At 51.6% G+C, this 23,106-nt stretch overlaps 2 protein-coding genes across 6 annotated transcripts; one reads left to right on the forward strand and one right to left on the reverse strand.

Annotated features, from left to right (window-relative positions):
- Positions 1-425: 425 nt before the first annotated feature.
- Positions 426-18,605, reverse strand: Zdhhc24 (zinc finger DHHC-type containing 24). 5 transcript variants are annotated; one of them, XM_063227576.1, is made up of 4 exons: positions 8,629-8,961; positions 6,794-7,071; positions 2,868-3,190; positions 1,557-1,690 (listed from the first exon to the last, which is right to left on the reverse strand). In XM_063227576.1, the coding sequence occupies exons 1-3, from the start codon at positions 8,907-8,909 to the stop codon at positions 2,895-2,897; spliced, it is 855 nt and encodes a 284-aa protein (XP_063083646.1). In that variant the 5' UTR covers positions 8,910-8,961; the 3' UTR covers positions 1,557-1,690; positions 2,868-2,894. The 5 variants fall into 5 exon arrangements, with proteins under 5 accessions (XP_063083647.1, XP_063083646.1, XP_063083649.1 ...); XM_063227577.1 differs by lacking the exon at positions 2,868-3,190 and having other exon boundaries at positions 426-1,690; XM_063227579.1 differs by lacking the exons at positions 1,557-1,690; positions 8,629-8,961 and adding an exon at positions 18,387-18,605 and having other exon boundaries at positions 2,629-3,190.
- Positions 9,750-23,013, forward strand: Actn3 (actinin alpha 3). The gene is made up of 21 exons (XM_063227567.1): positions 9,750-9,941; positions 13,203-13,317; positions 13,481-13,600; positions 14,029-14,115; positions 14,204-14,291; positions 14,749-14,827; positions 14,912-14,993; positions 15,723-15,808; positions 16,138-16,230; positions 16,785-17,015; positions 17,139-17,286; positions 18,605-18,755; positions 19,274-19,382; positions 19,463-19,603; positions 20,307-20,489; positions 20,917-21,051; positions 21,146-21,325; positions 21,713-21,859; positions 21,947-22,012; positions 22,477-22,635; positions 22,715-23,013. The coding sequence occupies exons 1-21, from the start codon at positions 9,798-9,800 to the stop codon at positions 22,871-22,873; spliced, it is 2,703 nt and encodes a 900-aa protein (XP_063083637.1). The 5' UTR covers positions 9,750-9,797; the 3' UTR covers positions 22,874-23,013.
- The last annotated feature ends 93 nt before the right edge of the window (positions 23,014-23,106 follow it).

Consider the following 23,106-nt stretch of genomic DNA (forward strand, 5'->3'; position numbering starts at 1 on the left):
TATATACGGATACAGTGTCCAATCATGTTAAAGTAAGCAAGGCAAGCTGATTGGCTAACATATTATTGAGCGGGTTGTTTACGCGGTAAGCAGGAAACTAACGTGCTCGATGGGAGGGGTAATCTAACTCAGGCTTTACTCTTTACCACAGGCCGCATGATCGCTATATGCGGCGGCTCGGCAATGTGGTGGCTCCCAACAGTTCCTCTAAAGTCAGAGACAAGAATGGACCCTACCAGTACTCCACCTATAGTGACCTCACCCATACAGAAGGGCAAGAGTAGAAACATAAAAATTAAACAGGATAAATAAAACCATAAGTAATCTGTTTGTAAATCCAGATGTAAATGATAATGTTTTAAATGTGCTGGACACTTAAGTCATATATAAAGGTGTTAAAATATCAAATATTCAGGGCAGCATGGTCTTTGTAAGCAAAGGGATAGCTTTATTGAGAATATTCAATGCAGAGATACAGCATGTTCATGAACTGGAAGATTCAGTGTCACAGATGCTGATGTTCCCCAAACTCATCTGTGCATTCGATATGGTTGCATTTGAAGAGGTTTTTACTGGGGGAATTGGACAAGCTGATTCTGAAATGTATACTGAAGAGCAAGGGCTCTCAGTGGGTGATTCCCAAAGGTCACAGGTATATAAATGACCAGTGGAACAAAGCAGAAAAATGAAATGTATATCCAGTAGATCACTGGAGAACAGGGAAAATGAACTCCCAGCAGTTTCGTGGAATAATTTGGATATATTTCAGAAACGTAACAGTAAGTAAAAACAAAAAAAAAGTCATAGAAGAATAAACTCTATGATTCCACTTACGTAAAATTCAAAGACAAGCAAAACCATACAAACATAACAAAACTGTAAAGCAAAGCAAGGGAACGATTAAGACAGGACAGTGTTCCCTGCCAGAGAAGACTTAGAGGAAATGATGGTTTCCTCTGTGTGTGTGCGTGGAGGGGTTATAAATATTCTCTTTCATCTCTTCACCATTAAGTAAAAAACATGAAAATAAGATATGTGGAGGGCAGGGGATGATGCAGGAAGGATACAGCACACATAGGGCGAGGCACACCAAGTTCCTAACATCTTTTTGAAAAATAGCAATAGCACATGCTGAGAAGGAGACAGTCACCTCTGTGGCCTGGGCAGAGCCTGGCAGAGGGTGGGCTCCCCTAGGCATCCTGGGGAGTCAAGGCTATTATTTTACAGGAGAGCCCCAGCATTATCTGTGGTCTTTCACTTCACCTCAGTTTGGATCCCCACATTCCCACATTCTCCAGTCCCCGCAAGACCCAGAGCTCCTCTGACCAGCTTCGCTTCCAGTAACTCCACCCCACCCAAAGAGGTAGCTGCTCGGCTATGGGGAGGGGTTGGGGTGTACACCTAGCAGCTCCTTGGATGCTTTCCATCTGTCCCTACTGCTGGTCCCAAGCCTGTCCTGCCTACTCTACTGGTGGAATTAGCACTCCACAGGGCAATTCCGCTGGCCTCACCCTTCCATCAGAACACGCTATTTCAATTTCTAATTCATGCTAGAAGGTGAGCAGGTCTCTTAATAGCCTTCTCTCTTCAAAGCATTGCCAAGAGCCAGGTGTGGTGGTGCATACCTGTAGAGGCTGAGGTAGGAAGACTGCTGTGCGTTTGAGGCCAGCCTGGGCTATATAGTGAAACCCTGTCTCAAAAAAAAAAAAAAAAAAAAAAAAAATTGTCAACCTCGTTGACATACTGATATCTTCTATATTCCTTCCTCTTGTAAATTCCTATCTGTTTTATTTCTTCAGTATCACTTTAGAGAGGCTCTAAGAGCAAAGCTTGAAGGTTGAAGCCTGCTATTTCCTATATTTACATAAAAAGGTGGAACATCCAGCTGCAGAGAGTCACAGAGGGGCACAGCCGTCCTCTGCAGCCCTAGCTGGATGCTTTGCCCTGATTCTTTTCCTGCTCTTTTCTCACCAGTTATGTCTATGGAAGGAGAAAGCATAAAGACCTGAGTTCAAACCCTGCTCCCTCCATTTACTACCCCATAATCTTAGAACATCAACTCCTCCAGCTTTACCTTTTTCACTCAACAAATAAGAAGCATAATTGCCACTGAGTGTACCACATTAGCTAAGAGAGGTTCCCAAGTTAAAAGCTCTTAGAATGTTGCAGAAATGCTTCCAGTCAGAAAGACTGGTCCTGTAGAGCATATCTGGATTCTCACTGCCAGTATCTCATTCTGCTAGAGCCAGAGGAGGCACAACCCTGGCCCCTCAGACATCCTGTGGTCTGCAGGCCTAATAAAGGAACGAGGAACAGCAGCCAGGGCAACAAAATGAGGACTAGAACTCGGTAAAGCTGCTGAGCGTGGTGGTGCATGCCTGTAATCCCAGCACTTGGGAGGCTGAGGCAGGAGGATTGCCGTGAGGTCAAGACCAACCTGAACTACATCGTTAGACCTTGTCTCAAAAAAAAGAAAGAAAGGAGCTGGGGATTTAGCTCAGTGGCATAAATGCCCACCTTACAAGTGTGCAGTTGTGAGTTTGATCCCCAATACCAAAAAAAAAAAAAAAAAAGAGAGAGAGAAAGAAAGACAAACAGACCTAGTGAAGGACAGAGGGAGGCCAAGGGTCCAGTGGTCACTTTATTAGCCTGGCAGAGAGGCAGCCAAGACTCCTCTGTAATCTCTGCCAAGAGAGGCATAGTCACAAGGCCTAAGCCCAAGCTGGAAGCTGGGCAGTGGCAAGAAAGGCTGAGAAAGGGCTGGAGTTGCCTATTCCAGGCATTAAGAATCAACCTGGCCTCCCTCCTGTGCCTGGAGGTGGGGCTGCAAACATGTTAACAGTCCCCTACCCCCCAGCTCACTTTACCCTGTTTAGTCTTAGCTCCTCCTGGAATCAGGACACCAGGAGTCCCACATCAGCTGTGGTCTGGAAAGTGATCCCATCCCCAGGCAGAGGGGAAGCCAGGAAAGGCCAGAGCCAGACGAGGGCCCAGCGGGGCCCCAGGGCTGCCTGCAGGTTGTGGCGGGCACCCAGGTCATAAGAGTGCTGGCCCCGTGCCCACTCCCACGTGGTCTGACCCCGCAGCAGCAGCATCCCATGGAACAGCAGCCCAGCCCCGCACAGCAGCGCGCCTGCCACGCACGTATCCATCACAAAGGCCAGAGCGAACTGGGCCAGAGACACTCGGCCTGCAGGGAGAGAGCAGAGAGGGTCAGGGGCAGCAGCTGCACCCAGCCCTCCCAAAGCCCAGTCCTCCCCCCGGATCCATCGCTACCCTCGCAGCTCACTGCCCTCATCTTCAAACACCAAGTTGTCATTCACTGGCCAACCCGTGCAGGATTATGGAAATACTGGTGAGCAGGACAGACAGCCCTGCCTGTGATAGGACTTCATTCACATTTCACAAACTTGGTGATTAAGTCCCGGATAGTGTAAATGCTGAGATGAGCTGGTACCTCTGCTCCTAGGAAGCTCTCAGACACTAAGCACACGGTTTAAAATACAGCATCTTACACTGTCTCTGTTACAGCACGCAACGAATATCTGCTGAATAATGAACCGCAAGATTCCCTGAAAAGGGGCTGGGGATTTAGCTCAGCGGCATAAGCGCCTGCCTTGCAAGCAGGCAGTCGTGAGTTCAATCCCCGGTACCGATAAAAAAAAAAAGGAAAAAGACAAAAAAAAAGATTCCCTGAAAAGTTGTGCTAAGTGAGAGAAGCCAGACACAAAAGCTCACATTATGTGGTACCCTTTATATAAGAAGTGCCAAATTCACTACTGCATAGAACGAGAAAACTGATTAATGGCTGCCAGGGCCAGAAAAATTAGGGAGAAATGGAGAGAATCTGCTTAGTGGGTTTAAGATTTCTTTTCTTCTTTGTTTTTTTTTCTGTACTAAGGATCGAACTCACAACTTGCCAGCTTACGCTGCTGAGTTAAATCCTCAGCCCCTCTTCCCGTATATATATATTTTGGTGGGGGGGGGGAGTATCAGGAGTCAAACTCAGGACCTTGTGCTTGCCAGGATAGGCACTTATGCTGATGGGCTACATCCCTGGCCCTAAGATTTCTTTTTGGAATGAAAATGTTCTACACTTTGATAGTGGGAACAGCTATACTACATTGTAAATATACTAAAAGCCACTAGATTGTACTTTATGTTTAGTTTTTTGAGCTACGGTCTCACTATGCAGTTCAGGTGGGGTCTTCAACTTTGTAGCCCAGGTTAGCCTTGAATGCACGGCAATCCTCCTGCCTCAGCCTCCCAAGTGCTGGAATTACTGGAGTGAGCCACCATGCTCAGCTTGAATGGTATGCTTTAAAATTACTAAAATGAATTTTACCTCAGTAAAGAAGAGCCCCATGATAGGAAGGTTGCCATACAAACTTTATGGGAGAAGGATTTGGTCTATTTCGATAAAGTGGGGAGAGAACATTCTGTTTGCAGACCGAGATGCACAGGTAACAGAGAGAGTCCACAATAGTCTCAAGTGGGACACACAGATCTGTGAGTGGTGGGGAACTGGGAGCTCCAAAAGCCCCAGGGTGCCTGGAGCTGCCCAAGCACCTGGAGCAAGAGGAGAAGCTGGCCATCCTCAGATGTCAGATAATGGGAAGAGCAAGCCCCGCTGGTGTGGGATGACTGCAATCCCAGCTAACTGGGAGACTCAGTTGGGAGGATCGCTTGAGCTCAGGAATTCACGATCAGCCAACGTCCACTTCAAAAATAAAAAGAACAACTAAGATAGATCATGTATAGGTACAAGTTCCCTATGATGAATGTGATACTTATGTATATATAAATTATACCAATAAACTTAATAAATAAATAAATACGTAGGAAACCAGAAAGGAAGATGGAAACACCATTAAAGTGAGAAGTATCAGTGAAGCCAAAGATGCAAAAGTCAAGGATGCAATGATTGGCAGTTTTTTAGCCTAAACCGTTTCCCTGAGTAAAAAAGGAACTGGAAAACCCTGCAGATTTGGTGGAAGCAGAGCCTGGACTTGTGGTGGTCTCAGATGAGGCAGGAGGGGCAGAAGCCAGGCTGGAGCAGGGGGAGGAAGAAGGGAAAATCAGCCATGAGCCCTGCACAAATCATTCTGGAAGCAGCAGACAGGATAGGAGAAGAGCCAGGTAGGAGAAAAATGTAGGGCCTGGCCGTCTACACAAGGTAGGAAACCCCAAAAGATGCCAGCAGAGGGGTCAGGGATGCAGGGGAGGAGTGGACACCACAGAGGGAGGTCTCTAGGCGGTAGGAGGGTGACAGACACAATCACCAGGGACAGTCAGCCAAGTGAGCACAGGATGACCGGGGAAGTAGCATCTGAGTTCCTTTCTCTCCATAATGGACCTGGGGGACAGGAGAATAGGGAAAGCTTTGGGGAGCAAACTTTTGAGGACAAAGGCTGGCCAGCAACAGCTGAAGGCCCATTAAGGTTAGTGACCATGAGCGTGGCAGGGGACCATTTCAGAGGCAAACACAAAGGACCAGGAAGGTAGGGCAGAAGGAGTATAAGCAAGGAAGCTCAAGATGTTGGAAGGAGAATGGTGGGAAGTAAAGGGCTCTACACTGAACAGGAGGCAGACAGAGGTGACAGCCAGGAGTCACAAAGTGGATAAATGAGAGAAGGGGAGGAGGCCAGAAAGAGGGCTGGCTGATGGGCTGCTTTTGGAGGTGACATTTCAGACTGTGACGAGGATGGGCATGTGAACATGAGCGGGAAGAGGAAGACAAATGGAGAACCTCAGGAAACAGGCATATAGATGCCAATGGGACCACTCACAGACTTCCACACGTTCGCGATCTCTCAGGGCCCAGGACTGAGACAGTAGGCGATGGGGCCTGAGACTCTGCTAGTTGGGAACCAGGACTGGAGGCCCGATGCAGCAAGGAGGAGCAACTGGAGCACTGAGCCTCAGTGCACCCCAGGGGCATCACGGAGGGTGGAGGTGGGCTGCTCAGGGCGCCACCAAAGGCAGAAGACAGGCAACCTCTGTGGTTTCCAGTCTGCCCCTGGTGTGGTAGCAGTGGAGTGGGGGGAGCTGGATTGGGGTAGGATGAAGAGGCACAGTGACATCTCAAGAGCTGGGGAGCTAACTAACAGGACAAGTTTATAAAGATAGTAGGAAGGTCAGGAAGAAGAATGCAAGAGAGAAAGCCCACATATCCTGGCAGGGAGAGAAGAGAGAAGGAAAAAAAGTCTATGAAATATTATCATGGGTAGTGTCAGGGGAGAGATACTCGTGTTATTGGGAACACAAATCTTAGCTTCCTGACCCAAGTCTTCTCCTCCCAACTGCCAATGAATGGGCACCTGCCTGCCTGGGACTTCCGCTGGCTCCCCACTGCCCCGTCCAATCACAGCCATGTGCTCACACCAGGGTTCAAGGCCTTGCACCATCCAGTCCTGACCTGCTGTCCTAGCCTCCATCTCACAGCCCCCACCAACTTGCCTTTGCTCCTTTTCGGGCCTCTCTTCATGCGGCTGCCCTCACTTAGAGTGCCTCTTAACACTTTCCACCACCCACCACCCCCATGGCCCCTGCTTCTCTTTCCTCTTCTGCCAACAAGTCCTGGAATCCTTCCTTGCTCTCCTAGACAAAACCCAACCCTAGCCAGGGGGCGCTGTACTGTACAGGGCTGCACACCCACTAGGCTGCCCTTAGCCCCACAGATGGCAGTAGGACTGGTCCCCAGGGCACTTCCAGGAAAACCAGCCAAAAACTCCACCTCCCATCAAAAGGGTTTTTAATCCCTGGACCAGTGCGGGCCACCTGGGGTACCTACCTGTAAGCAACATGAGCCAGGGCAGCAGGAGGAGGGCGGCAGTGTGGAGGGGTGCGTGGGCCCGCAGCAGGGCTGATAGGGCGGGACCCAACAGCACAGAGACGTGGAGCAGGACACCAGAGGCGTGCAGCAGCAGGCACAGGAAGTGCCGGTAGTTGTGGAAGCCCACGCAGCGGCCCAAGAGGCGGCAGTGATGGTCCCGACGCAGGATGCAGACACGGCAGGCAGAGCAATGCCCGCTACGTGGTGGCACTTGGCTCTGGCACTGGTAACAGAAACTGCAGCAAAGGAGCCACAGACAGTGTCAGGGCCAGCAGCTCTGAGTGCCCCAGATCCCACCCAGTGTAAGCCCCTGCACCCAATCCTGGCCAAGCCTCAGGTTCCCTGCAGAAAAAGCAGGTTAAGGCTCCCCAGGCTGGGCAAGGGCTGCAGATCTGGGATGGCTTCCCACTCTGAAATCCCTAGGCCTAAGGCCTTTCTCTGACCACTAACCCTCAGTCTTCTCACGTCTTCCACACTGCCCCAAATCACCATGAACTGTCCCTGCCATTATCACAGTAGCCTCTTGACTATCAACTCGAAGCATAATCTCACCCCAGAAACCAGACTGAGCCATCTAAAGCTTACTCCATGTCCCTACTCTGCTCAAAACCCTCTAATGGCTGTCCATTTTCTTGAAGTGAAAAGCAAAGCCTTCAATGTGGTGGAAGGTGTTTATGGCTCTAACATCTCTCACTCCACCCCTATCACTCAAGATGTCTTACTGTTCTGGGAATATGCTAGCTACACGACTGCCTCAGGTCCTTTGCATGGTCTGGACCCTCTACCTGGAACATGCTGCCCTCAAATGCCCACAAATCTAAGTCATCTCCAAGTTTTTCTCAAATGCCTCAATGAGGTCTCCCTTGTCTACCTATTTATTTATTTTTGGGGGAGGGCAATGACATAAGGTCTTGCTATGCAGTGCAGGTTGATCTTGAACTTTGAGGGGATCCTCCTGCCTCAGCCTACTGAGTGCTGAGATTACAGGCATGTGCCACAATTCCCAGCATTTACTTTTAATTGCAATGTTCACACTAAGTTCTGAATATAATGCAGAATTATTAAATCAATGTGATTAACCAATCCATCCACTCAGTTATTTCTGGTGGTGAGGGCTATTTAAAACAGAAACCTGAATACCTTTAGCGTGTTTTCTTTATGCATCAAGGATTGAATCCAAAGGGCAGTGGGTTATATCTCCAGCATCACCACCCCCCTTTTTTTTTTTTTTTTGTACTGGGGATTGAATCCAGGGCCTTAGTACTAAGCAACATTCTCAGTCCTTTTTATTTTTGGGATAGGCTCTCACTAAGTCATTAAATTATCTAGGTCCTTGCTATTTTCCTGCTTAAGCTTCCCAAGGTGACAGGACTACAGGGCACACCACTACATCTGGCTTCCAACCCTTTTTAAATTATATTTTGAGCCAAGGTCTCAGCAAGTTAACCAGATAGCGATGCTCTGACTTTTGTTCCCACACCACTGATGTTTGACATTTTATGTAATTTACATATTTATCAGATCTATAGTTTATCCTGTCCCCATACTGAGATCTACTCTAAGCGGTGGAGAATCAGTTTTATTGTACCCCAGTCCCTGAAATAGTATCCTGCACATTGGAGATGGTCAATATTTGAGTGGAAAAAATAATGCCTCATTCTTGCTCTTTCATCCCAAGTTTTGTGGATCTAACAACCCAGCTGAAACGTAATTTGGTTCTAACATCTCGGGTCTGAGGCCCCTCTCCCGCCCCAGGCTCCCCCATGTGCCCGCGAACCCGGCGCCCCACTCACGCCCAGCCCTGGCCCAAGCCGCGGCCGGCCAGCATCACGCCCCGGATGCTGGGGTCCGAGCGCAGGAACAGCCCCACGTTGCCCAGCAGATTAAGCAACTGGAAGGCGGCCAGCGCGAGCTGCAAGGCCCGGGCTAGGGGTCCCAGAGGGGGCGGCCCGGGACCCAGCACAAGCACATAAGCCAGCTCCAGGACCACCGCGGCAACCCACAGCGTAGTGAACACGAGAGGCAGCCGCGCGGGCGAGCGCTCTGCGTTCCCCGAGGCCCACGGCTGCCCCATGGCCTGGACCCACTGGCTCTGGGAGCTTTAGGACCCCGCCGCTTCCGCATTAGGGTAGGGATAGCGGCAGACGGACGTCTTCAGCGACCAATAGAGACTCGAAAGGGGTGCGCTGAGCGCTAGACTCAAAGAGATGATTGGTCAATTGAACGAGCCAGGCGGTGCTCAAAATCTGATTGGTGCTAGAGTCCAGACCACACAGCTAAATCATCATCCCGCCCATTTCTCAGCTCCGCCCCTCCAGCGGCAGCCCCGCCCGCCGGTGGAGCTGGCTGACGCTCCGACGAGATTGAGTTGCAAACTCTGTGGCGTCGGGGTTTCCCGGCTCAGCACATTCTGCCCTATCACCCCACAGCTGCCCCGATATTAATAGCCCTGGGCAGGACCATCCAGCTGGCTAGGAGCCCCTATCTATGCTCGGGTGTCTCCTTCATCACCCCAGAAAACATTAAAACAGCTCGGCGCCCCCATGTTTCTAATCTGTTTCCCCATCCGCGAGGCGCGGGAAGAGGTTCTGGAAAAAGCCCCGAGGGCAGCTTTTAGGACGTTCTGCAACCACTGTCGTGGTAGTCATCTCAGTTTTACAGATGTGGAAACAGAGAGGGCCTGTGGCTCCCCTGGGGTCACACAGCACCCAAGCCGCGGAACTGGGACCGAACCCCGAATCTCCGCCACGAAACCCACCCTGACATCTCCCAATTCCTCAACCCCTGGCTCCAATGCAATCTCTAGTTTGGTCCCGACCCGAAAACCCTAGCCCCTGTCCGGCCCCACCCTCCTCCCCCATATTTAGTGCGAACCCGATCCGGGGCTGGGCTGGGCCCTACTTAACCGGGCCGGGGTGTCCCAGAGCGCGCCGAGCGGAGCGGAGCCAGGAGCCAGGGCAAGATGATGATGGTTATGCAGCCCGAGGGTCTGGGGGCCGGGGAGAGCCCCTTCGCGGGCGGTGGGGGCGGCGAGTACATGGAACAGGAGGAGGACTGGGACCGCGACCTGCTGCTGGACCCTGCCTGGGAGAAACAGCAGCGGAAAGTGAGTGTTCGCCCATTTCCCCACGGCAAAACTGAGGCCTGAGAGACCAAGCCGTAGTTCTGGAGCATTTCAGTGGTGCAGGGGCACAACCTGACCTAACCCAATCTGCCACTGCCCAGCACAGACGCTGCCCACCGGCCTCCTGCTGTCCCCTAGGGCTGGAAATGCAGGCTGGGAGCCTTCATGAGGGTCTAGGATGTCAAAGACTTCCAGGGTCCCCCCAATCGTAGGCTTATTCTTCTGGGCTTACTGCCCCATTTCTGCTGGCGAAAAGCACATTGGGTAAAGCCCAGGAGTTGCAAGCTGAGGGGACAGGTTTCAGGAGGAATAATCTCTTTCTCCACACCCACTCTGCTCTCTAGTTAAATATTCTGAGACCCCACTCTAAAGGAGACACCCTAGACCCTGGGGGACTTGAGAGTGTGGGGAAAGGGAATATCTCAAATCCCACTCCACCCTCTTCTCTGTATACTTTCCAGGGTCAGCAGCCACTCTATTTCATTTGACAGTTGAGGAAACTGAGGCTCAGAAAGAGGCAGAGACAGGTTCGAAATCATACACTGTCGGAAAACAGGAGCCTTCTGTCTCGATCCTTTGTCCCACTCCCACCCTTTTCCAAAATGCCCCTTCTGCTTCAGTCGCCCTGAGTCTGCTGAAAAGGCCACCGGGTTGGGGAGGAGGGGAGCCCCGGGTCCCCTTACCGGGTAACCTGATACTCCAGCCAGATGGGCACTTTGTGCTGAGACAGCACCTTGGAGGAGCCTAAGAGGAGCCCTTGGGCAGCTGCAGCCCTGCCCAGCCTTGTAGGGCACTTGAGCCCTCCTCCCTCCCTGAACTATTTTCATTCCCAGACTTTCCCCAGAGGAGGGGGCAGAACACCTGGGCTCCCTAAAGAGAAAATGATCCCAGCTTGAGAGAAAAATTTGAGGAGTGGCAGAGGAGGGGTAGGGAGGCACCATGAGGTCATCAGGCACTGCCCAGTGTTTGGCAGCAGAGCGGGGCTCCTGGAAAGGGCAGGGCACTGGGTGCTGTGTGGAATTTACAGGATCTAAGAATCCTAGAATCTAGAATCAGAGGACTTCCGCTGGGTTAGGTGTCAGGAATTGATCCCAGGGGTTGTGAGGCTGAGCAGACTCTCCTGGCGTGTCCTGGGGGATATACCCCGCCCCAGGCTGCTCCTGCACCTGTCTCACAGCATTGGCTGTGGTCCCTGGATTTGGTAATCTCCGGTGATGTCATCCCTGCTCCTGGCTCCAGCTGTCATTTGCTTTGCAATAATTCCTATTCCCACCCCCACCGCTGAGGATTCTCCCATGTGCAGGTCCACATGTCCCTCATGGGACACATGCCAGTCTATATCTTGTCTTTGTCATCTAAAATATCAGAGGCATCCATTTATCCCAGCTTACAATTACCCACTCCATCCATTCTTCCCACAGCTGCCCATGGTAGATCTCTTGGTCAATTAGCACCCCCCTATTGTTGGTCATTTGGGTCATTCCTTCACTTCCAAGGTTATTTATCACAAGGTTGTATGTATCTTCATGGGCTGGAGATTTAGCTCAGCGGCATAAGTGCCTGCTTTACAAGTGCATGGTCGTGGGTTCGATCCCTGGTACCGGTTTAAAAAAGAAAAAAACAAACAAAAAAAGTATCTTCGTATACCTTTAATCATCACTTTAAACCTGCCCCATCCCTGCTCCTGTGTGCTGTCTTTCTTAGCAGTACCTCCTTCATCCAATCATTTCCACAGACCTGGAACACACCTCCCTCCTCACAACTGATGCCTGCTCTTCATACGAAAACATTTGTAAGCCAGGCATGGTGGCATATGCTGTAATCCCAGCACTCGGGAGGCTGAGGCAGCTGGATTACTGTCTCAAAAAAAAAAAAAAAAAAAAACCAAAAATATTTGTTAAATAAACATTTCTTAAGAAGTTCCAGTGCTATTGGGTGCCAGGATTCAGCAAGAGACAAAATAAAGCCCCTGCCTCTTACCTCAACCCCTTCCCCTTCCCCCGCAACACCCTTCCTCTCTTGCCCTTGCCCCCCACCCCTTGCCACCTCTTCCTCGCCTGTCCCTGCGGCTGTGCCAAGCCTTTGTCTCCACTCTGCAACCAGAAGGAGCTCTCTGGAGCACAGCTCTACCCACCTCCCTCCTGCCCGAAGCTTTGCTGATTCCCTGTGGCTCTCAGGATCAAGTTCAAACTCCCCAGCTTAACATCCAAGATCGTGCATGACCTGGCCTCTGTTGCCCCTCCGGTCGGCCTCTCATCACTGATGCCCCAACACCTCCGGCTTCATTCCAGCAATGCCCAGAAAGTTAAGCCCCACAAACAGAGCAAGTGGCTGCCCCTGCCTGGAAAGTTCTTGCCTGCTCTTCTCTGGTAGTTCCTGCCCTTCTCTTGCAACTCTGATCAAGTGTCAGCCCCTCCCTCCAGGGGTTGACATATACCCTCCCCACCAATTTTGTTCTCCCCAGTGAGACCCAGAGCATCCAGACCTCAGGTTAGAAAGAACTGCAGAGACAAATGCCCTCTCTGGTGCTTGCCTCCCCACTGGGTAGTACTAAGTACACATTTATACAACTCCACTGACAGGAAACTCACTCCAGAAGCCAGATGGAGCTGGGCCTAGGTGCTTGGTGAATCTTCCACAGCCTTGTATACTTTGAATCTCCCTGGAAGCCAATCCATAGGCCTCAGTGTGCATGTGCCTCCATTTAGAATTTCTCAGAGTTTGTATCTCTGACCTAACCCCTTCAACTTAGGGGACCCCACACTCTGGGGTATGTTAAAATGTTTAAGTCCCTTCCAGTCCTTAAAATCAGCCAAGCCGGGTATGGTGATGGTGGTGCATGCCTGTAATCCTGGCACTTGGGAGGATTACTGTGAGTTCAAGGTCAGCCTGGGGTACACAGTGAGTTCAAGGTCAGCCTGAACTACATAGCAAGACCCTGTCTCAAAAATTAAATTGAATTAAATTAAATTTTTAAAAGTCAGCCAAGGCTAGAATGCTGGCTGTAGAACTAGCACAAATCTAATTTTCTCCCCCTTTTATGACAACTAAAGCTGAGAGGGAGAGAGAGAGAGACAGAGACAGAGACAGAGACAGAGACAGAGACAGGGCGGGTGGGGGGGATGCCCAGGACCTACAGCAAATTAGCACTGAGATGAGAAATCCATTCAGGGCCTTGGGCTCTGAGATGTGCCCTGCCTGAGCAGCCAGTCATAGGTTCTTAGCACTCTCCTCTGTCCCCAGACCTTCACTGCCTGGTGCAACTCACACCTGCGCAAGGCAGGCACCCAGATTGAGAACATCGAGGAGGATTTCCGCAACGGCCTCAAACTGATGCTGCTCCTGGAAGTCATCTCAGGTGAGGGTGACATCTGTGCTCAGTGCCCCAGGACCCAGGGGAATAGGGGAGCTGGGACCATGGTGGGAGGAACTCTGGAGGGAACTTGGCAGGATAGGGGTCCCTGAGGACAGTGTCTTCAGCTGCTTCTCATGATGGTCAACCTTTGTTTTTTCTTCCTCAGGAGAGAGGCTCCCCAGGCCAGACAAAGGCAAGATGCGCTTCCACAAAATCGCCAATGTCAACAAGGCCCTGGACTTCATTGCCAGCAAGGGGGTGAAGCTGGTGTCCATTGGTGCTGAAGGTGAGAAGGGGCAGGAGAAGACCTGCGGGGAGGAGGGAAGCTCTTCTGGCCTCACCTCTGTGAACCTCAGTTTCCTCATTTCGACAATGGGCATAATCATCCCTGCCTCGTGAAAGAGACCAAAAGGAATAAATATACCCTAAGTGCATGCCAGCACAGCACCTGGCACCTAGTAGGTGGTTGATAAATCATTTTAAAATAACAGTACAGCTGGGCAAGGCAGCACATGCTTGTAATCCTAGCAGTAGGGAGACTGAGGAAGGAGAATGTAGCCTTGACTACATAGTAATGCAGTGTCTCAAAACAAACATACAAATAAATAACTACACGAGCTTACTGAGTACCTGCTAGGCGCTCAGTTATAAGGTGCCAGCTCTGGGCACACAGGCCTCAAGTGCCAACCAGAGGCTGTTCTCTTCCACCTCCAGAAATTGTTGATGGGAACCTGAAGATGACCCTGGGCATGATCTGGACCATCATCCTCCGCTTTGCCATCCAGGACATCTCTGTGGAGGGTGAGTGGTGAGAGAGAAGGCCAGGGTAAGGGGAGGGCTGGCTCAGATCACCTCCCAGCTAATGCTCCCATTCCTATGCCCCCTCTAGAAACCTCTGCCAAGGAAGGCCTGCTGTTGTGGTGCCAGCGGAAGACCGCGCCATACCGAAATGTTAATGTGCAGAACTTTCACACCAGGTCTGTAAGCTCATCAACACTGGGGAACAGAGGGGACCCTGCATGGTCAGGAAGGGCATTGAGCAGGGCCTCTGTCCCAAGCACCAGGCCAAGGAGGGATCACTGTGTCTAAAAATAGGAGGCCTCGGTAAATGTTGAATCCAGGAAGGTTACCGAGAAATCCTGCGGCAGGGGTCATATGAGACATCCCTGGAAGGGTGTTCCGATTGGTGATGGTGTGGAAGCCAAATGCAGCTAGAAATGAACCAGGGGTACAAAAAGCACAGGGTACAAAAAGAGATCCGGGGAGCCCGGAGGAGATGGGCTAAGTCTGGCAATGAGGGGCACTTGCAGAGTGCAGAAGTGTGTACTTTACTCCCATCACCAGATGAAGCCAGCCTGTTGAGGTGCTCTTGGGCCAAGGGAGGGGCATGGCCTCAGTTTTACCATAGGCCCGACACCCCCTGTCTCTGTCTAGCTGGAAGGATGGCCTGGCCCTCTGTGCTCTCATCCACCGACATCGGCCCGACCTCATCGACTACGCCAAACTGCGCAAGGTGGGCCTCTGCCCCACCCCAACCCCAACTCCTCAACCTCTGCTCTCGGCTGACCTTTGACCTCTCCCTGTCACACCCATCTAGGATGACCCCATTGGCAACCTGAACACTGCCTTTGAGGTGGCAGAGAAATACCTGGACATCCCCAAGATGTTGGATGCAGAAGGTAAGATTGAGCCTCATGCAGGCCAGGACACCCTCTTCCTCACAGGCAGGTGTGGTCCAGTTTTCACCCTTGCAACCCTGCTCTTCCTTCCTCCTGGGGTGCTCCGGCCCTCATCCTGCTCCCTGGCTCTAATCCTTCCTTTCACTGGCCTCCTTCTCCAGGAGCCCTCTGCAGGGTCTCTCTACTCTGTCCTGCTTCTTACCATGAAATATCTCTACCCCTGACTCATATCCAGTTCTCTGGGTTACTGGGGATAACATTGGTCTCCCAAAACTGGCATTCCCTCTGGGGCACATCCTACCTCTGACTGTGACTGAGCAAAGCATTTAATGAAGCAGCAAAATTTTCTGAGGATCCCCCAGCACTCTGGCTGTGTGGGCACCAATGGAGGAGACTGGTTCTGGGCATAGAGCTCACAGATATGGGGAAGACACTCAGAGTCAGGGTACTGGGCCTTGTAACTGATGCCACATGAGGGCCCCAGTATCTGCTTAGGCACCATGGCTTCATGCTTTGCTTAACCCATGGAGGGGGAGGTTGCCAGGCCCCAGGGTGACCAGAGAGGGCTTCAGAGAAGAGAAGGATTCTGGGCTTGGAGTAGCTGGCAGCTGGTGAGTAGATGTCTCCATCACTACCATCCCGAGGGGCTTCTCTGCATGGGAGGCAAGGGGGCTCAGCTCATTCTCTTCCCTGGTTTTGGTCAGTATACACCTTGCTGCCCTCCCCCAGACATCGTGAACACCCCCAAGCCAGATGAGAAAGCCATCATGACCTACGTTTCCTGCTTCTACCATGCTTTTGCTGGGGCTGAGCAGGTAAGGAGGGCCTTGATGCTGAACCCCTGGGGTTGAGGAGGTTAAGGAGCTTCATGTCTACTTCCGGCCAGGCTCCAGAGCCCCATCTTGACAGCAGCCCAATATTTGAAGGTGCCTAATCATGTAAATCTAAGGGTGCCACTGTCCTAAGTACAAGCAGTTTCCCTTCGCTCAGGAACAGGGGCCTCTGGCCTAGAAGCTCCCTCTCCAGCATAAGAGATCTGCTCCCTTCATCTCCCCACCAGTCCAGATTATCAAGAGGAAGGCTGGGTCAGGGGTGTCTGGGGCACCTTGTCTTAAAGCCAACCCTCCTGCCCACCGCATCACAGGCAGAGACAGCTGCCAACAGGATCTGTAAGGTGCTAGCTGTGAACCAGGAGAATGAGAAGCTGATGGAGGAGTATGAGAAGCTGGCCAGTGAGGTGAGTCTGGCACCAGAGGGCCCCTTTCAGCTTTCTCCCCTTGTTGGCCCTGCTGGCCTTCCAACCCTGCTAACCCCTCTACATGGGCCTGCAGAGCCTCTTTCTTCTTAGAGTGGCCCTGGCTACCCGCAGCCTCCTCCTATTCCAGCCTATCCATCACCTGCCCTTCTGCCTGCCTGAGTTCCCAGGTGTTCCTTGATCCACTCATCATTCAGCATTCCCTTGTATTTAGGCAGCCATTTGGCCCTTTGTTCTATGCCAACCAATACAGGCCCCAAGGCCCAGAAATGAACTGTCCTGAGCTGGAGGTACAGCTCAGTGGTAGAACATTTGCCTACCATGCGTGAAGCCCCAGGTTTGTGATACCCCAGCACTTTAAAAAAGTTAACTATCCTATTCTTTTCCTAACAAAGGGGACGGATTACTGCATTCTGTCCTCTATAGTTGTGAAAGCTACTCCAGGAGGCCCAGCCTCCTGGTGTGGGTGGAAAAGAGTAGGTAAGGTAGGCAGTTAGCTCAGCACTCTCTGCTCTGTCCCTGCCTCACTGTGACAGCTGCTGGAGTGGATCCGCCGCACTGTCCCATGGCTGGAGAACCGGGTGGGTGAGCCCAGCATGAGTGCCATGCAGCGCAAGCTGGAGGACTTTAGGGACTACCGGCGCCTGCACAAGCCGCCCCGTGTTCAGGAGAAGTGCCAGCTGGAGATCAACTTCAACACCCTGCAGACCAAGCTGCGGCTGAGCCACCGGCCTGCCTTCATGCCCTCCGAGGGCAAGCTGGTCTCGGTGAGCTAGGCTGGGCCCGGGGGTGCCCTAGCTCTGCCCACGTACTCTGGGGACCTTCAGTTCTGCATCCCCATCTGTGCAATGGGTGAACCGTGATGGAGGCCACGTCTGCCTGCCCCACAGGACATTGCCAATGCGTGGCGAGGGTTGGAGCAAGTGGAAAAGGGCTATGAAGACTGGCTGCTCTCCGAGATCCGGCGTCTACAGAGGCTGCAGCACCTGGCTGAGAAGTTCCAGCAGAAGGCCTCCCTGCATGAAGCCTGGACCCGGGGTAGGTGTACTTCATGGCTTTGGACTTCCTCCTGGAGTGGAATTCTAGCAAAATGTCAGGACAGGGGAAGTCCTCTTCAGGGAAGCTGGAGACCAGATTTCTAGTCCCACTCTAACTTGCTGCAACCTTGGCCCCTCTTAGGACCACAGTTTCTTTATCTGCAAACTCAGCCTCTAACCCTCCCTCCAGATGCTGGTCCTGTCTTTTCTGATTAATTTGTCAAGAAGCATTGTGTTTGTATATATAGTAGGTGTCCAAGGATGAGCCCACTTTAACCCCAACATTACTTATGTCCTACTGATGTGAAATATTGCATGAGTCAATTACATCACTCTGCAAAACTGCTACATTGTATAACAATAATGCTAGGGTTTTTTTTTTGTGTGTGTTGTTTTTATCGGTACCAGGGATAGAACTCACAACTGCCTGCTTGCAAGGCAGGCGCTTATGCCGCTGAGCTAAATCCCCAGCCCCCAATAACGCTAGGTTTAAGTGAAGACATCTATTATTAGGTTGAGGAGGTTCATGTCTACTAATTTACTGAGTGGCTTTTAAGAAAAAAATGTTGGAGGAAGCTTTGTTATTTTACCTTTCACATCATAAAGTCTACCATTTATTTTTTAAAAATCATTGTGCAGAAAGTCACTCATTCAATATTTTGTCAGACTTTAATCAGACAAATAAATCCTGCCAAAAATAATGAACGAACAGTGAAAATAGATAATAAAATAATAGAAAACAATCAAAACATAATAAAACATAATAAAAAACAATAGTTGGACTAAGAAATCCTTAAAATTACAGCTACTTATGTGGTGCTGAAGAGCTCTCTGAAGCTTTACAATTCAGGTGTCTCCTCTATAGCAGCATTCTATGGCATTCTCCTCTATAGCAGCAATATAGCAGCATTCAAAGTGGCTCTACTGCTACTATGATTATGCAGGTCTTTATTTGCAAAATTAAGGTAATTATCACTCACAAAGCACTTTTACATTCATTATGCACTCATCCAACGGATATTCTGTTCATTAAGGGCTACCAAGGGCCCATAACTATGCCAAGCTCTGGAGAAAGTGGGGAACGAGAAAATCGGAACTCACAGAGACATTGAGAGGTAGTTAGCATCCAAATAATTCCAAAACGGCACCAAGGGGCAGCCTCATGCTGTGGTCAGGAGCTTCACTTGTGCTGTTATCTCAGAGGAAGAGCCCTAGGGTTGGCTGGGCAGGTATCATCAGGGGTCTTGCAGCCCGACTGAACCCCCTGCTCCTGGTGCGACCGCTACCAGGTGACTGGAGCAGGACCTCTCTCTGAGCAGGGAAGGAGGACATGCTAAACCAGCGGGACTATGAGTCAGCTTCGCTACAGGAGGTGCGGGCGTTGCTGCGGCGTCACGAAGCCTTTGAGAGCGACCTGGCGGCGCACCAGGACCGCGTGGAGCACATCGCAGCCCTAGCCCAGGAGCTCAAGTGCGCATGACTGACCCGCCCCCCAGAGACCATGCCCCTTCGTGGCCCCGCCCCGCTACCAACCTCTTCACACCATGTCCTCCACAAGACCTCGGTTGTCCTGGTTTCCTAACTGGCATCTGTACCCACGCCCTTGCACCGTTCACGCCTCCCTTTCTGGAACCCCAGCTCCACCTCCTTACCGCGCTGCGCTGCATCTGTCCCACTCCGTGGTGTAACTCCTAACCTGGCCGCTCCTTTTACCTTGGGCCCTAGACTCCTACCCTAAACTTCGCCCTCAGCTTTGGACTCCATCGCCTTCTGCAAACCTACCTCCTTTCGCATAATCCTGCCTCTGATTCCTCAGGCCCCTCCTCCAGCCAAGGACTGGAGAACTCCAAATGCCTACCTGACGTCCTCCTGCAGAAACTCTGCCTTATCCCTCTCCTGCCCTGGGTCACCTAGGCCTTCACTACCACCATGGGCCCTGGTCAAGGCCTGGGAGCCCTGGGAGGATTCAGACCTCTTCTCACCCGCAGTGAGCTGGACTACCACGAGGCGGCCTCAGTAAACAGCCGCTGCCAGGCCATCTGTGACCAATGGGATAACTTGGGCACTCTGACCCAGAAGAGACGGGATGCGCTAGAGGTGAAGTCTGGGGCCAAGTAGCTGAGGCCAAGGAGTGAGGCGCTGAGGAGGCACTGATCCGCTATCCTCTTGGCCCGTAGCGGATGGAGAAGCTCCTGGAAACCATCGATCAGCTGCAGCTGGAGTTTGCGCGGCGGGCAGCACCCTTCAACAACTGGCTGGATGGAGCAGTGGAGGACCTACAGGATGTGTGGCTGGTGCACTCGGTGGAGGAGACCCAGGTGGGTGCGGGGCTCTGAGGACAGTCCTGGGGGACACTGGGTTGGATGGCAGGAAAGCTGGCCCCAAAACCTGATGCAGCGGCCAATGCCTATAATCCCAGCACTTTTGAGAGGCTGAGGCAGGAGGATCACAAGTTCAATCCCAATCTGAGAAATTTAGAATCTCTATTTAAAAAAAACAACAACAACAAGAAAAACACCAGGAGGGTGTGGCAGCAGCAGGATCACTATGAATTTGAGGCCAGCCTGGACTACATAGTGAGTTCAAAGCCTCAACTACATACCGAGACTCTGTCTCAATAAATAAATAAATAAATAAATAAATAAATAAATAAATAAAATGATATTACATACAAATAAAAAAGGACTGGGGATATAGCTCAATGCAAAGATCATGGATTCGGGGCTGGGGATTTAGCTCAGCGGCATAAGTGCCTGCCTTGCAAGCAGGCACTCATGGGTTCGATCCCTGGTATCGATAAAAAGGAAAAAAAAAAAAAAGATCATGGATTCAATTTTTAGTGTGTGTGGGGAGAGAACCTAGCCCTAAATCCTGCCAGCCACTCCTTTGGGCTCCTGGGGAATGAGAATAGTAGAAAAGTCCATTTCTAGAGTGCTAAGTTGGGCTGTAGGACCAGGCCTGACAGGCACTGCCACTTTTCCTACTCTGTAGGAACTGATCTTTCCTGCTTGTCACCCCCAGAGCCTGCTGACAGCACATGACCAGTTCAAGGCGACGCTGCCTGAGGCTGATCGAGAACGAGGTGCCATCCTGGGCATCCAGGGCGAGATCCAGAAGATCTGCCAAACGTATGGGTTACGGCCCGCAACTACCAACCCCTACATCAGTCTCACCCCACAGGACATCAACACCAAGTGGGACATGGTCAGTGCCTCCAGCAATCCTGCCCTGTGCCCTGACCCCTCATGTATACTCTTAAAACACCCAGAAACCTCAGGTGTCTCAAGTTATGTGCAATAGTATCTACCTCCAGATCTGAGGTCTGTCACTGCCTCCACATGACATGGGATAAACCACCTCGCCTGTCATGGCCTCATCTGTATAATGGAGAATCTCCCACCAGGACTGATTAAAGTTTATATGTCCATAAAACCACCTAAGTTATGAGTGATGTCACACACCCATTTTGTACATAAAGCAAAAATGAGCCTAAGTGATGTGCCTGTGAGCTTGCTCACACGGGCCAGTTTGGTTCACAGCAACAGGGCTGAAGTTTGAGGGACTAGGGCCCATCTCTCCTCAAAGCTACCTCCTGGCTCCCAGAACTGCTTTTAACCATGTTCCTTATCAGGTCCGAAAGTTGGTGCCTAGCCGTGACCAGACTCTGCAGGAGGAGCTGTCACGACAACAGGTGAATGAGAGGCTCCGGCGACAGTTTGCTGCCCAGGCCAATGCTGTGGGACCTTGGATCCAGGCAAAGGTGGAGGTAAAGGCTTAGGCAGTGGGGCCAACCTGGGGTTGGGGCCAGGGCAGAGTCCCCGGGAGCTGAGAGCCCTCATTCTGCATGGGTACCCCCGCAGGAGGTGGGACGGCTGGCAGCAGGGCTGGCTGGTTCTCTGGAGGAGCAGATGGCAGGGCTGCGGCAGCAGGAGCAGAACATCATCAATTACAAGAGCAACATTGACCGGCTGGAGGGTGACCATCAGCTGTTACAGGAGAGCCTGGTCTTTGACAATAAGCACACGGTCTACAGCATGGAGGTGGGCCCCAGCCCCTGGGGAGAGTGGAAGTCTACATAGGCTGGGGAAGGCTGGCGTGATCCCAGCTGGATGGAGCATGTCTGTTCTAGAAAGGCCCCAGTTCGACTTGGCAGCATAGCCCATGCGAATGCTGGACAATGACAAGTTCAGAGTCACAAAGCAGGTTAAAGTCAGGCTAGGACTGGCCATAGCTGGCTGATCAGTATTGAATACATAATAAACCATCAAACTTTAAAGCACAAAGGCATACTAGAGAGGTCACTCAGTGATGGGTGAGGGACCCAATAAGGGCAAGGATTTGTTGGAGGACAAACAGAGGGTTGCATGGGGTTATAATAGTGGCCAGGCACCAGCCACCCACTGACTGGCCCATCTCCCACTCTCTAGCACATCCGTGTGGGCTGGGAGCAGCTGCTTACCTCCATTGCCCGCACAATCAATGAGGTGGAGAACCAGGTACTGACCCGAGATGCTAAAGGCCTGAGCCAGGAGCAGCTCAACGAGTTCCGGGCATCCTTCAACCACTTTGACCGGGTCAGCAGGGGCCCAGCCTGTTGGGCTAGGAGACTGGGGGGCTGGTAGGGTTTAGGAACCAAGCCTACGTCCACCCACTCCCTGCAGAAGCGGAATGGGATGATGGAACCTGATGACTTCCGAGCCTGCCTCATCTCCATGGGCTACGACCTGGTGAGTATCCCCACACCTGTTCCCAGGAATGCCACTGGTGCCCTCTCCTCTGTAATGATCACCTACCGTGTGCCTCCTCCCTTCATGTGTGTTGTCATCTCTACTTCTCATCACACCCATGGGGACTGGCAAAGGCTCACAGGTAAAGTAACTTAGGCCTTGTTCTGGGTGACCCCAAGGTCTGAACCTGCAATGTTTTTACCTTAAACAAAGGGCTCTACAGAGAGATATGGCCTCAGGGAAAACATCAGGACCGATGAGCAAAATGCAGAGTTGCTATGGGCATAGAGCAAGTTTGGGCCTGCACAGACTTCCTAAAGCCAGGCTGATTGAGGCCTTTGGAGAAGAGCACATCCTGTCCCAAGATTTATGAACCCAAGGCTTGAAAGTCCCCAAGAGGAGACTTTGGGAGCCCTCCTGGCTTTAGCACCTATGGACATGACTCCTGGCCTTTATTTCTGCAGGGAGAAGTAGAGTTTGCTCGTATCATGACCATGGTGGACCCCAATGCCACTGGGGTAGTGACCTTCCAAGCTTTCATTGACTTCATGACCCGAGAGACAGCTGAGACAGACACAGCTGAACAAGTGATGGCCTCCTTCAAGATCCTGGCAGGAGACAAGGTAAGCCCTGGGGAATAGGGGAACTGGTGGCCTGTGGCAGAGCACGGGACTGTAGACCTCAACACCTCCTCTTCCCCAGAACTACATCACCCCTGAGGAACTGAGGCGGGAGCTCCCAGCTGAGCAGGCTGAATACTGTATCCACCGGATGGCACCATACAAAGGATCTGGGGCTCCAGCTGGAGCTCTGGACTATGTGGCTTTCTCCAATGCCCTCTATGGGGAGAGCGATCTCTGACCCCTACCTATGTGGTTCTCAATGGAAGATGAGACAGGGTGCTCGATGTAGCTGATCCTATCCGTCCCTCAGAACAAGGGCCCCACAGACTGGCCAGCCAACTGTTCCTGAATAAAGATCCATCCTTGGGCCTCTTCCCATCTCATGGTGGTTCCTAGAGTAGAAGCTGGGCCCTCAGATCCCTGGGCAGGACCAGCTATCCCACCCTGGCTCACCAGGGGTACCCACTACCT

This window comes from Cavia porcellus, unplaced genomic scaffold (assembly GCF_034190915.1).
Source record: "Cavia porcellus strain 051 isolate PalLab524CR breed Dunkin Hartley unplaced genomic scaffold, mCavPor4.1 scaffold_17, whole genome shotgun sequence".
NCBI lineage: Eukaryota > Metazoa > Chordata > Mammalia > Rodentia > Caviidae > Cavia > Cavia porcellus.